This window comes from Larus michahellis, chromosome 3, assembly GCF_964199755.1.
Source record: "Larus michahellis chromosome 3, bLarMic1.1, whole genome shotgun sequence".
NCBI classification, from domain to species: Eukaryota; Metazoa; Chordata; class Aves; order Charadriiformes; family Laridae; genus Larus; species Larus michahellis.
The window spans coordinates 56,268,434-56,282,767 of record NC_133898.1 but is presented as its reverse complement, the minus strand read 5'-3'; the positions used below and the strand labels follow the sequence as shown (position 1 = coordinate 56,282,767).

Sequence of the window (14,334 nt, the reverse complement as noted above, 5' to 3'; positions counted from 1 at the left end):
TTCAATTTGCCCAGGCCGGACAAGTCCAGGTAAGTTTGAAATGTCCCCAGTTAAGAGACACAACTGAGATTTTTTTGATCACTTTTAAGGGTTTTAAGTGCTTCAACAATATCTAAAACTGTATGTGTGGTCACAACTGGCAATGCAGATTTATAGAAACACAAAAGCAAGGGGAAGAAGATGCACTAAACAAAAGTGATGCAATTTCAGTTGTCAAATACTAAGTTTTTATTAGGTTATATACAACTTTAGTGTCTTGGGATCTGCTAAGCAAAATTTGTTTCACTTAACCCTTGGGTATCACAGGCAAAGTAACTGAAAATAGCAACGTCAGTATTTGAAGATCATAAACAATAACTTTAGAATAAATGAAATGTAGATGGCTTTACTGAATTTAATTACATATGAAATTGAATACCTTGAAAACAAAGTACAATAAAAACATGAACATATTTATTAGGGCAATGTTTTATGAAATACTATTGCCCTTGAAGAGACAAAAAGTAACAGTCTGCAATTGCTTCAGTAAGTTTTTAAATGATAGCACAAAACCACATTGTAAGATCTCATGTTCTGGTTCATGAATGTGAAAGAATCTACTATCCCACTTGTAAGAGTTAGGGCCCTGTCTGCCACAGCTATGTGTGCATCAGAGAATAAAAGGGGGTAGAAGGAAGGTAGAGATGATGAAAGGTTGAAGAGATGACTCTTCTTGACAACGTAGTAGTAAAAGAATTAATATATCCATATTTCAGTTGTAGTATTTTAATGCAATATAGTCTTCCATCTAGAAAAACATGTTCCTTAAGTTAGTTTTGATCTACCCATACTGAAAATAGATTCATATTCTAGTATATCTAGCTATAATCTCTGTATATTCTATGTATTTAATTTTAAAAAATGTCAGTTTAGTTTCCAGAAAACCCCTCAGTCTCACAAAATCTAATCCTCCTAAATTAACATACTGAAGTTGGCAAAATCATAGCAAAACCAGTTTTATTTAAGTATCTGCCTTGTAACTCAAATCAAATGATAGTTAACTGCACCTTGTAACAGACCAAAAAAAAAAAAATCATATTTATTACTACTGATGTTAAAGGAAACTTGTACAGGACTGAAGCTTTGCCTTTTCTTCATTACTAAAAACACAAATCCAGCTAAGACTTTTTAGACAAGCTTTCATTTTTCAATTAACATGTTTTATTTCAAATTTATTCAGAGCTGAAATAAGAGTTACATTTGCAGCTGAGGGAAGCAAAGATGAAACTTTGTTCTTCTTTTGTGCTCAGCCACACAATTTATTTTTCTCCTGGCAACAGATTTTAAATCTCTTTGCCTTTTTTTTTTTTTCATGGGAACTGTTTAGTAAGTGCCGACATTAGAGCTGACAACGCTTTGTGTGGTTTTTTTCCTTTTGCCTGGTTTCTGTGTCTGTGTGTGCAGGCATGCATTCATTAAAGTAATTCCTCAACATTCAACAAGAGTGCATCATAAACCAGGGGAAAAAAAGCCTCATAAATATTTAGATCCTCCGTCTACCTTCCAAAACTAAAGTGAAAAAGAGTATTTAGTGAGGACTTGGTTTTGAGTTAATCTGCATATGAACTGAAAGGGGGTACAAAAGGATGAAAAGATGGTGGAAACGAGCATACAAACCCCACAGTCTCCAGGGGGCCATTCATCTTGTTCTTGTCAATACAATCTCAGTCTCACTGCTTGGCTGTTCTCTGCGCATGACCCAACAGACTGGCTTTGCAAAGGATGTGCGTGCTTTCTTCCTAGTTTTGTTCTATCGTGTAATTTTTCGAGAGGAGAAGCAAAATACTTCACGTTTCAGAAACCGGAGAAATTTCTCTAAATGCTTCTCTACTTGTTTGTGGTCCATGCACTGACACACTAACTTAAAACATCTATGTAAAAGGACAAGTAGGTTACACGAAAAGAAATTTTAGGTAATTTGACAATTAATGAGAGGCAATGAGATCACAATGTAGCTTAAAGCATATTATTATCTGCGGTACAGCTACAAAACCCTACAATTTGGACTTTTATACGGATTTATACACAAAACTCCACTATTTCTAACAAACAATGCTGTCAAAAAGTCCAAAGTTACAGATAAAAAACCACAAACCAGAACACCAATAAAATCTGGTATTTAATGTATTTTCATAATTGTTATAGAATTGTTTAGGTTGGAAGAAACCTCTTGAGATCATCTAGTCCAACCCCACACATGGAATTCTGCAATTTTTTTTGTATTTTTATTTTTAAGAATGAGGGAATGTTGCAATACACTCAATAATTATTTAATTTTTTTTTTATTTCATTGTCTGAGATCAAATTAATTTTGAAGGATTATATCACACTATTTACATACAATGACTTGTGATCTGCTGCTGCTGTGCTTTAGGTATCCTTTTCAGACAAAAGGGCACAAAGGCCACTGAACAGTAAAGTCTGCAATTAGACACAAATAATGATTTCGCACATAGCAGAATTCTTGATTACAAGCAGCCAAGACAGCAGGTTTTTGGTTTTTGTGAGGACAAAGTTGGAATGAAATAATATAACTCACTTCACCAAGCTCCACATCAATCATATGAAGATACAACAGAATTACATCAATACGATATGCAAAATGGTCATTTTAATCACATAATATATTTGTAATATTCACTTATCTTACTGCATTGCTAATCTACCATTTTACACGTGTGAGAACAGAAAAGTCCATGTATAATTTTTTCGTATTAATCTCTGTATTTCAGCCTCCTCATTAAACCTGATCTGGGGGTTTTTGGTTGGTTGTTTTTTGTTACCAGACCTCCCCAAAACCCAACTCCTGGAGCAATATAGTGAGCGTATCAATGTAACACCAGGTACAAGCCTGAGCCTGCAAGCTGTGCCTACATTGCTATGACTCCCCCACTAATCACCTGTTGTCAATCTAACACAAAGGACTCCGCCTACTCTGACAAACTTCTAATGAAGTACCAAGATATATCTGTAGCTAGAGGGATAATTGATTTCACTACTAACCTGCAAGACAGGTGCATACAAACTTCAAAATGGGACAAAAGATCAATCATGCCTCTAGTAATGAAAATCAGATGGATAGCTATAAATAGACTATCTGGAAGGAAAAACAAGGTAGGGATGTATATGTTAATTGACTTGCTAAGGGGAAGACTACTTCTGGCATGAAAACTGGCCATCTGATCGGCTATGTCATGACTTTTTAAAACCAAGTAGAAAAATGTTAGAGATGGGGAAATGCTTTAAGTCCAGCCGTGCCTCCTCTGCACCTCTAACAGAGAAGTGGTTTGCCAGCTTCCCAAATAACAGGGACTTTCCAGACCTTTCTGCAGTGGGAAGAAGGAAGGCTGCCTAATTTGGATCACTTAATACCTGTTTTCATGCCAACCGTCTTTAATCAAAAGACAGTTGCAAAAATTCAAGATAACTTTTTTCCTGCCTTGCCTCAAGTAGTGTTTTCTTTATAGTTCCCCCCACAACCTGTTGTTTTTTGAGCATATTGTCAGACCAGACTATTCATTTGTTAATACGTAAGAAAACAGTATTGTTATGCAAACTGGGTAGTGGAACATATTCTCTGGGAAACTTATTTTTGCATTTCTCTGCTCCTTAAACTGATAGGACAACAGTTGGGGGTCGGGGGGAGTGCATGTGTGCTAAAAACAGAGACAACTGTCACACCTGTTCTGTAAAAACAAAAAACTGTCATCAATGTGTCATAAACTTTCTCTCTTAGTTTGACAAGTTATGTAAACACCTGAAAGGTGAAGAAAACTGCCGGAGTAACTTTCAAATATATATTTTTAAACAAATACAATATGTAAGAGATGTTAACATTACAGTGATCATCTTTATTTATGAATGACACAATTCCATAATATAAAGCTGCCTACTTTAGAACTTTTTAAGGCCACTTTCTCCAAGTTATAAGAAAAGTTGTAACGTGTACATGAAAACTTCTCATGTTCTAAATGAACAGGAATATCTAGAATCACGTGAACTGGATCTGTACAAAAGTCATTTGAATATACAGGAAATGTATTCTGTTTCCTTTCCCTATATTTCAGTCACAATCAGAGACCAAACACAAAACATTTCAAGCTAAGAACAATAAAAATTTAAGAGAGAGAGATGGCCAACAGAGTAAAGTGTACTTTCTAGACACTTCAAATTTAGCTGCAGTGATTTTTTTTTTATCAGACCACTATATCTAAATCTAGGTCATTAGTCCATTTTGTATACATTTCACCTTTTCACACCATAGTGAACTTTTCAGCCTACTGCCTTGCCTCTGTACTCTGTGGTCTACCCAACACAATGACTTTATGAATGTAAAATACTAACACACTTCTGAAAGCCAAAACTAAGTAATGAATGCATTACCTTCAACAGAGTAATTCAGTTGTTGTCAAAATCCTGGACCCAAGCTGTTTTTCAGACTATTCTGTGAACAAAAGTGGTTAATAGAAAAATGTTTCTGCATATTTACAGTGAGATTCAGCTGACTGTTCAAGAGCTCGCAGTGGCCACTCCAGACATCCAAAAGGTGTAAGAGACATCTGCACGGGGCTAGCAGATGTCATACAGGAACTATGAAAGAAAAGTAGACCCTCTGGAGATTCAAGTGGAATGTAATAAGGCAAGTGAATCCCACCCTTTATTGTGCTTATAAACTTATAACAATGAATTACTGTAATCAAGCAATAAACCAATTTTAAATAATAATCAGATACAGCATTAGCTAGGTAAGATCACGTGACCTTGTATGAAGTTACTGTAGCTCAAAATGAGTCCGATCTGCTAGATTAGCCAACAACTCAGAAATGTTCACCTTCTGGCTTCGAGCCCAACAGTTATGTTTTACTGATTGTTATGACTTGTCCTTTGAGCTATAGTGACAGTCAAATAGGGACTTACGATGCACCAGCCAACAAATGCCAACCAAAACGGCACGAGATTTGGGATGCTTCCTGTTTCTTTCCTTATAGCTTTCACTCCAGATACCTCTCTTCACCATTAAACAAATAAAAAAGGATGAAGTCTTGGAATAAATAAAGTATTTTGAGTGGGGAAAAAGAGATTTCTAGTAAAAAATAAGATTCTGGATTTTTCAGACTGATGAATTACATTTTATTAGAAGGCCCAGCCAATACAAAGTTTCTTGCCTGTTACCGTAAGGTGTTAAAAAATGCAAAGTTTTCTTATTTAGACGTTTTTCACTTAGATGTTTTCTGTCCGGTTCAATATAACTTCTTGTGTAAGAACTGCTGCTCCTTGTGTACTGAACAACAAAAATCCTGTAGTGAACGTGAAAATACTTCTCACTATGATGAAAAGTAAAAATACTTTTGATTACCTATCTTATACAGAAATGTGTCTTTCAACATTGTATTTTTAGTTACACGTAGCAAATAAAAAAAGCTGCTGAGGGCACTACTGTAGTTGAGATGACTGTGTCAATTAAAATGCAGAATGTTATCCTGGATAGTTTTAAGGTTAGATATCTAGTGTAAATTGGATAGAAGGTAAAAACCAAAACAGGCATATCTGAAAAAATGGCTAAGATCTCTTAATATTCCTAATTTCCAGATGTCCTAATACTGTAGTCTTTTAAACCAGAATGTGTGTTAGCTGACTCTGTGCCTGCACAGAGTCAAGCAGCACTTACAGAAATACACACTCGCTGATACTCCCACTTCTGCAATGCGTGGCACAAACTGGCTCACACAGGGTTTCCATACACGAGTTCTCCACAAGGGACAGGCCAGAAGCCATTTGAAATTCTCCCCTACACAAGCCTGGAGCTGAATAGCTAACGTAGTAATTTTGTGAACCTACTGATGGGAAGTGCAGTTAGCACGCTAACTGAAGCTACAGGACTGTGCATGGGATTAGAAACACTGGAAACGTTTATGGTGTAATACAAGGGATTACTTGACATCTTTTAGTGAGCTAAGAATAATACCGATGATCCAACAGTAAAATACACAAAAACAATGCAAGTGTTTATAAATTACAAGATGTAGGGAAGTTTATTAGCTTAGAGGTAAAACATACCTTCAAAATGCACAATTCAAATATGTTCTGTGAATAATTAGCTTTTCCCCCCCAGCTTTTAAATTTAAGTGCTGTTATGAACGAGATGATAAAGTAGGTAAATTTTATGTTTACAATGCAGTACCTTGATTTAACTTTCTCTCCCTAATTGCTGGTAACTTTTTCTCCTCTATGCTTTCTCAGATTGCTTTTCTTTCCCTCCTTCTCAGAGTTTTCTGCCTTTCTCAGCAACATTATAATAAAACTGGCATACGTGACATTCTTTTTGATCTCCTACTGAAGAGTGTGAAATGAAACCAATCTAAACTTTGTTTCTAGTGCACAGAGATTTCTTGGGGGCCTAGCAGAATTACCACCCTCTCTAGACAGACATGCATTTTGTTGTTGCTAGAATGCTGTCTTTTCTGGAGAAAAGCCTACACAGCAGTACATAAAAAAACTCCATGTATACTCCATACCCATAGAAGTTATCTACTTAAAGAAAAATATAATCCAACAGGTGATTCATCTATGGCAATCTTCAACATTGATGTAATACATTCTACTATATATTGATTTACATCTTTTCCACGCATAACTATGGCTATTTGGTGCTATAAGGAGAAGCCCAACACAGTTACCCATGCCTTCACTAACATGAGGGAGGTGAGACAGTGGAACAGGTTGCCCAGAGAAGTTGTTGATGCCCCATCCCTGGAAGTGTTCAAGGTCAGGTTGGATGGGGCTCTGAGCAACCTGGTCTAGAGGGAGGTGTCCCTTGCTTATTGCAGGGGGCGTTGGACTAGGTGGCCTTTAAAGGTGTCTTCCAACCCAAACTATTCTATGATTCTAACTACTGAGAGTTAAAGAAAATGTTTAATATTTTATGAAGCAGAATTTAGGCCCCTCCATTCTATCTGTGTAACAGTATCCTATCACAGTACCTTAAGGTATATGGAACATGTACCTTACCAAGAAAATTGTCCAGTACAAGATTTAGGTCAGAGGTGGAAAATACTTTTTTGTTTAGCTTAGCATTTATTTTCCCCAACTTAATGACCACATAATTAATATAGAACCACAGGAACCGTGAGAATGCAGCTCTTCCTACTCTTGCGTAAGTGGATGAATCACAAAGCTATCTCTTCTTCTGGCTCCTTTATTCCAATCTGAGGAACGGCCAGTTCTACCAGAAGTGATACTGTGGGTTACTACACCCTTCTTCACAGTTGTTGTACAGCTTTAAGTACCTTAAGTATAGAAGATAGAAATATGAATCCTTACAGACTAAAGGTGTGCTTAAAACCTGTATCTTCCACTTCTTCAGCGATCATTTAGCATCAGTAGTGGACAAATTTAGGCATTATCTCTTCTAAGATTACACACAGCACTCAAATGTGTTATGATCTATGTCTGTTATTATCTATATTTAATGGATGAAGCCCATCATGGGATTTAAACAGAAGTCAAGATGTATTTGCAACTCTCTGCTATGTCATGAAAACATTCAGGCTGGAATAAAGCATCCAATTCTACAGATAGGATAAGTCTGGCATACAGAGTGGACAGGTAAGTGTTAGCATAAATAGTTAAAGAATCTGAGGTGGTCATTGGAACATCAGTTTTTGTTGTTGGGTTGTTTGGTTTTTTTTTAATAAGAAAACCTCTGTGAGCACTATGCCTTCTGCTTATTACTTACTTTGAATGATGCACTACTATGGCTTCTGTTTGAAAAGTTACCTGTCAGTTTGGCTTAATGTCAAAGGAAATGTTTTTGTTGTCAGACACATCACAGAATTTCAATTTAATTGGTTCTTGAGATTTTTAGTCTGGCTCTAGACCTTATTCTGTTCATGCGTTAACCACCTTACAGAGATGAATGAATTCCAGATGTTCATCTGGTTGTGGCCACGTCTGACTGCTGTATTACAGTTAGAGCAGCTACTATCTTGTACACCATGAATGATTCAATACTGAATCACAAATACAGTATTTTTTTCTCAAGTGACTGTAACAGGTAAGTGAAGAATTGCATCCTTCCCTAAGGAAGAGTAGCATAGTACATTGGTACCTTCCTGTTATAGACAGCGTTGCAGAAGGCTGATGACATCCAACTGCATATGGTCAACAGAGACGCTGGAAGTAACAGCCGACACTTTAACTACAAGAGTATGTTTCCCAGTAGCCATCAGCCTTCAGCTCTCCTAATTCCCAAGGTGCTATCAGCTATGAACATTATAGCAGCAATTGAATTTACTTTTTATGATTATTGCAGGTCTTTACTGTAATATAGAGAGGCTGCTGCTGGTGTTATCATAATTTTTCTTACTTCAAGGTTAGATTAATGCAATAAAGCTTCACCTTAAAAGAGAAGCTGTTGCAGAACACTACAGGTTACATGACAAAAGAAGGGATACCTAGATGAAAACACAAGAGTTAAAGATACAGATTTCTGCTTGTGTTCAGACAGAAGTTAAGGCGTTGGATAGTTACCTAAAGAACCTTACATGACCTAGTTACCTTGAAACAAACCAACCAAAACAACATTCACACCCCACACCCCCCCAACAACAATACCGCACAACCTCTCTCCCTTCCCTGCAGGACCTGTTTACCCAACCCCTCATTTCTTCCCACACGGGAAAGCTGCAAAGTTCGATACAGTGCAAGAGTATTTCTAGTACCTCTGTAGATTGGGCTGGAGACACGCCAGTTTTGATGGGAGCTCTACCTTCTAACAGCTCTTTAACCAGAACTAACTCAACTTTCATCTCCCAGCACTCTTAAAACACCCTTTCCTGGGACGTGGAAATATGGGAAGGTAAAGGCAGAGAGAAGAACATAATGTATGCCAAGAGGAGCTTTTAGGTAGCTCTTTTGTTTTTACTGTATGCTTGATGAAGAAAGATATCATGCTGATTTGCTTATTTAAAATTATTTAAAATAATGGTTAGTTATCTACATCTTGCTAAAGCATTCAGCTTTTCCAAGGGCATTTTTCCAATTATTTAAATTGTCACAGTCCTGAAGTGTTTACAGAAAAATCAAGGATGAGAATTTATGTCATCTATGTCTAATGACATGGGCAGCTTCAGCACACAGCTCTGCCTCAGTTTCTGTACTGTTCAGACTGAGAAAATAATTCAGATTAACACAGGGCAAACTAGAGCTTGAATTTTGCATTGTACCGCATGAGCGATTCCTCATTAATTGCTAGTGTGCACCATCTTATTCTCCAGTAAATAAGTGCAAAATAGCTTGGGATAAACTATATTGTTCCTATTAGTAGTCAAGACAACTGATACGTACTGCACAACGACCTGTGCTGGTATTTCTTACCTTATATCGCGTGGTTGTTTTGTCTGCTCATATTCAAGCACTGGAAGCACTTTATGTGCAGGAAGCAATAATGAAGTGGTAGGGGAACAGCTGCACCAAATCTGCTGAAAAAGTCTCCATATGCTATTTTTACTGTGAGAATCAGCAGTCCAAAACAATTATTCTAACATTATCTAAGTTCATCTAATTTCATGATGAAAGCCTGCTGTCTGACGGGTGCCCTTAATCAAATTGAAGGATTAGATACCAAGTTTTCTCAGGGTTAAAAAGAGCCTGCAGTCAGTGGTTAAAAATTAGCAAATAAAGGGCTAAAAAAATTAAAATAAAAATGCATCAACTTTCAGACTGATCTACAATAAATAAAAGGATGGCAATTTTGTTAAGCATATAAGGTTATGTTTTAGCTTGTCACAATTTTAAAATAACATTGGAAAAGAGCAAACACAATCTTGTTACTAAAAAGAAAACGTATTGTTTCATCATCCATAGCCATACTGCAGTGTGCTTTGGGCGCATGCTATTGATGGACTGAGGATCTATATGAAAAAAATGATTTGTAACATTGTTACTCCTTCTTTGGTAACAAAGATAATATTTTCTTGATGAATATATATTTTTAAAATGATGGAAACAATACATTTGACTTACCTTACATAACCCATTTATTTTTAATTAATGTAAACAAAACCCTTAAATGAAATAAAAATTCTCACATCCAAATAACAAGTTCTACATGTTTAAAGGCAAAAAAATCCAATAAACACTAGAAGGGATGCAGTAACCCAAGGCATTTTTTACTATTATGAGAACTATACTTTCTCTACATTTTTGTCAACACACATCTTTCAGGAAAAGTAGAATAACACTACTTGACAATACCCAATAAAATTGCACACCTGTCAAGACAACAATGTGTCTGCACTGCTTTTTAGTTTTGGAAACATTGTTCGTTGTGATTACCCTAATATTTAAAGTTTCTTCAAATACCGTGCAGTATGTATGAAAACAGACTTGAATTTCTACAGAACTTCATGCAATATCTAGACTTTATATCTAGTCCTATTAAAAATGATTGCTTTCAGCAAACTACATGAAGCATGAGGCGATTTTTATCTAGCTTTATAACATAAGCTCCACCAAGCTACTGAAAATTACAGCAAAGCTTTCTGACGCCCTCCTAAATAATAAGAATCGAGTAAGAGCACCGAGTAGCTGCGTGGGGACGGAGAGATACGTACAAGCAACCGCGTCGCGCTGCTTTGCCTCTGCGGCTACAGTGGATGGAGCACGTTAATTTTGATTCTGGCCGCCGGATGCTGCTGCTCCCATCACGTCTCTCCATCCAGACCTGCCAAACAAGCCACGGCTGGTGACAAAACACGGCGCTGCCCTGTAACCAAAAACAACAAAAAAAAAACCAAACGAAAGGGAGTTTAACCGCCTGCCGGGGCGGCTGGGGCAAGGCAGCGCCGCGGCAGGGACCCGCCGGTGGCGTCGAGGCGGGCGGGCCGCCCGGCTGGGGCACGGCGCTGAGCGGCGACCACCGTCGCTCCGGGGTCGGGCACGCGGGGGAGGTGGGGCGTGGGTACGGCCGGGCAGGACCCCAGCCCGCTCCGCGCCCCTCTGAGGCCGACGGCGGCCGCTAAACCGCTCCCGCGGCGCGCGGGCTCGCGCTGCCTGGACGAGGGGGCAGGAGGAGGAGGAGGGCGGAGGGGAGAGCAGCTCCCGCCACCCCCGCTTCTCCTCGCCCTCCCGCGGGGCCGGTTACGGCTGGCTGCCAGGGAGCTCCCCCAGTCCCGGCGCACCCGCGCCCCACTCTCCTCCTGCCCCCGCTACCGCTTTACCGATTAGAAATCGCTCCTCGCGCCGCTCCGCCACCCGCACCGCCCACCGGCGCATGCGCGGCACCACCAACCGCCGCGGCCCCCCCGCCGCCGCGCGAGACCGCCGCGGTGGCGGCGCGCCTGTGACGGGCGGGCGCACGCGCGCCTCGCCGGGGCTCTATCCACCGCCCCCCCCCCCCCCCCCCCAGGGAGGGCGTATGTGACCCGGCCCCGCCCCGCCCCGCCGCGCGCGGAGCCAGCGAAGCGACACGACTTTGTTTAGAAGAGTTCCGTGCGCGCGCGTGCTGCCGCGGGGCGGGAGGCGCGCGAGGGGCCTGCCCGCGCGCAGACGCTCGGAGGGGGCGTGGCCACCACCGCCCCGGGGCCCCCCAGCCCGGGAGTGGACAGGGAGCGACAGCGGGCTCCGCCAAGCGGCGCTGCCGCCGCCGCCACCGAGCAACCGCCGACCCACCCCTGGGCCCGCCCCCTCCCGGGCTTGTCCCCGCCTCCGGGCGGCCCTGCCCCCTCCCCTCCTCCTGCCGCCGCTGCTGCTGCCGCTGCCAGCGCAGCCTGAACTGAAGCGAACTCCGGAGCGAACTGAGGAGAAGTGAGGAGGCGGCGGCGGGGCTGAGACTCACCAGCCACAGGCAGCAGCGGCGGCGGGAGGGCGGGCGGGAGGGAGGCGGAGAGGAGGACACGCCAGGCGCAGCGGCAACAACAAGCGGCGGCGGCGGCAACAACAGCGGAGAGACACCGGCGGCGGCTCCTCGGAAGCGGCAGCCGCGCCAGCAGCGCCCGCCCGCCCCGCTCGTCCCCTCCCTCCTTCCCTCCCTCCCCCGCCGCGGAGACAGGGGGCAGCGCCGAGAGGAGAAGCCGGGCTCGGCGTGTGTGTGTGCGCGGGAGGAGGAGGAGGAGGAGGAGGAGGAGGGGGGACACACCGAGGACTGCGCCGGCCGAGGGCGCACGGAGCAGGGGAGCGGCGGCGGCACCGAGAGGCGGCGGCGGGTCCTTGTGGCCGGGGAGGAGGGCGCAGCCCGCAGGGGGGTTTCTACCGAGTTTCCTTTTTTTTTTTTTTTTTTTTTTTTTTGTGTTCCCGGCCCCTCGGACTCGGCGGTGGGGCTGCGTTTGCCTCCGGATTTGAATCCTCCTCCTTCTCCTCCTTCCTCGGGGAAGCTCCCCTCCCCGCCCCCTCCCCTCCCCCACCGCCCGCCCGCCCGGATCCAGCCGGGCGCCCCGTGCCGCCGTCGCCTTGCTCGGCGGAGCTGCTGCGGGCGCTCGCCGTCCTCCTGCGCGGGCTGTGGAATATGGTTGGGGAAATGGAAACCAAGGAGAAGCCGAAGCCGAGCCCCGATTACCTGATGCAGCTGATGAACGACAAGAAGCTGATGAGCAGCCTCCCCAACTTCTGCGGGATCTTCAACCACCTCGAGAGGCTGCTGGACGAAGGTAAAAGCGCCCGCCCGGCCGCCCCCCTCCCCCGCTCCGCCGCCCTGCCCTTCCTCCCCCCGCACCCCCCCTCTCGCCTTGCCCGGGGCCTCCGCGCCGCTCCCGGGATCCCGCTCGGCCCCCTCATCCCAGCCCCGGCCGGGCGGCGGGGGAGCCCGGGGCCTGTTTTGGCTCTCGCCGCTGTTCTCCGCACAGCTCTCGGCCCCCAGCTGGAGAGCCGAAAACAAAGGGGAAGTGCGGGCTCTCCCCGCCCTGGCCGCTGCCGTGCGGTGCCGGGGGGGACTTGGCGAGTCGGGGGGCAGGGGCAGCCCCGGCCGCGCAGGTCCCCGCTCTCCCCTGGGTGGGTTAGTTTTTATTCCACACCCCCTTCCCCTTATTTTTTTTCTTTTTCCCTTCCCCGCACCGTCTCCGGAACCCGGGGGAAGGGTAACTAGCGCACGGAGGGGAGGGAGCGAGGAGAGGAGCTCAGGAATGCGCTCTGGGGGAAGGCAGGGAGGAGGGGAAGGGCTGGCTGGCGGCGCGGCGGCGGGGAGAGGGGTCCGGTGCGTCCGCCTCCGGGCAGCGCTCCTCGGCCCGGCCCGGCCGGAGGGCCGCGGGCGGGGAAGAAGGGGCGGGGGGGGGGGGGGGGAGAGGGGGGGGGAGCAGTGTTGGGAGGGTGTTTGGTTTCGAGATTTGGCTGTTCTGGAAGCTGCTTGAACTTGAATGACTAAGACGGAGGGGGCTGAGCTCTTTCTTCGGCTCCAGCTCTACCCCACCCCAAACTGGCCGCAAACTAATTATAATTTTCCTATATTGCACGGGAAGCGAACAAATTCTTCCTTCAGCTGTCCTTACCTTTTAAAGAAACTAACTTGAAAGACTCCTACGTGTGACTTTAGTGAAGGGGGGGGGGGGGAAAAATTACGAAATTGCCTCGTCTGCTTCTGCCAAATGTCCGCTGCCGCCCCCAGCCCCGCACCCCGCTCCTGCCCCGGGGGGGCAAGGGGCTGCTCCTGGGTGTTGACACCCCGCCCCCTCCCCTTTTTTTTTCCTAAATAGCTCCCTTTAAGGTTGCGTTTTTACAAATAAATAATGGCATTTCGGAAAGGGGAAAAAAAAAAGTATGCTGGGAAGTTCCTGTGTCCCATACGTCTTCCCACTACAGTAGCACACCCACTGTGTTAAAAATTAGGCGATACACTTGCTCTTAGTATTTTAACTTTGCTTTATGCTTCAGTTCTCAGGTTTGCTTTTCTTGATAAAAGCATTACCTTTCTTACCACCTTAAATGTAGGCTTTCTGGAGAGTTAGAGAGACCTGTTTGTTTAATCGTATTTGGTGGCTTTGTAGAATATAATAAAACCATGAATTATTTATACAGTTTCAACTTGTTGGGATTCTTAGCATGAAATACTGAGTTTCGAGATTTTGAGTTAGGATTCTTGTTTGTGGACGTATTCCTCCTTGCTAAAAGAAGTTTGGGAAGTTGTTGACCTCGGAAGATGAAAGAGCTTGTTATATTTGGTAGAATAACTCCCCGGCCTCTCCCAAGACTGTAAAAATGAGATAGTGACTATACTATAACACAAAATAGCATATGGAGAAAATGCTACCTTCTGAAATAAAAGATAGAGGAGTAAAAAAAAAAAGCAGTGAAGAATACTGAATGATG

General features: G+C 43.7%; 1 protein-coding gene and 1 long non-coding RNA gene across 19 annotated transcripts in view; one reads left to right on the top strand and one right to left on the bottom strand.

The window, feature by feature from the left end:
- Positions 1-200: 200 nt before the first annotated feature.
- On the bottom strand, positions 201-12,004 carry LOC141740862 (uncharacterized). Of its 5 annotated transcripts, none has more exons than XR_012586178.1 (5): positions 11,259-11,385; positions 10,653-10,804; positions 4,423-4,483; positions 1,657-1,910; positions 201-787 (listed from the first exon to the last, which is right to left on the bottom strand). It is a non-coding gene; the product is annotated as an uncharacterized LOC141740862 (long non-coding RNA). The 5 variants fall into 5 exon arrangements; XR_012586176.1 differs by lacking the exons at positions 10,653-10,804; positions 11,259-11,385 and adding exons at positions 8,437-8,492; positions 9,415-9,997; XR_012586180.1 differs by lacking the exon at positions 201-787 and adding an exon at positions 3,043-3,136 and having other exon boundaries at positions 1,354-1,910; positions 11,259-11,431.
- The window catches only part of QKI (QKI, KH domain containing RNA binding), a 161,774-nt gene continuing 159,323 nt past the window's right edge, over positions 11,884-14,334 (top strand). For 3 of the 14 annotated variants that reach the window (XR_012586172.1, XM_074580285.1, XM_074580287.1), the window contains exon 1: positions 11,900-12,683. Coding sequence is in view for 9 of the 14 variants with exons in the window: in XM_074580285.1 (XP_074436386.1) it covers positions 12,542-12,683 (142 nt within the window). In the remaining 5 variants the exon portion in view is untranslated. Of the gene's footprint in view, positions 12,684-14,334 lie in introns of all 14 variants that reach the window. The other 11 variants (XR_012586171.1, XM_074580284.1, XM_074580282.1 and 8 more) reach the window with 8 other exon arrangements.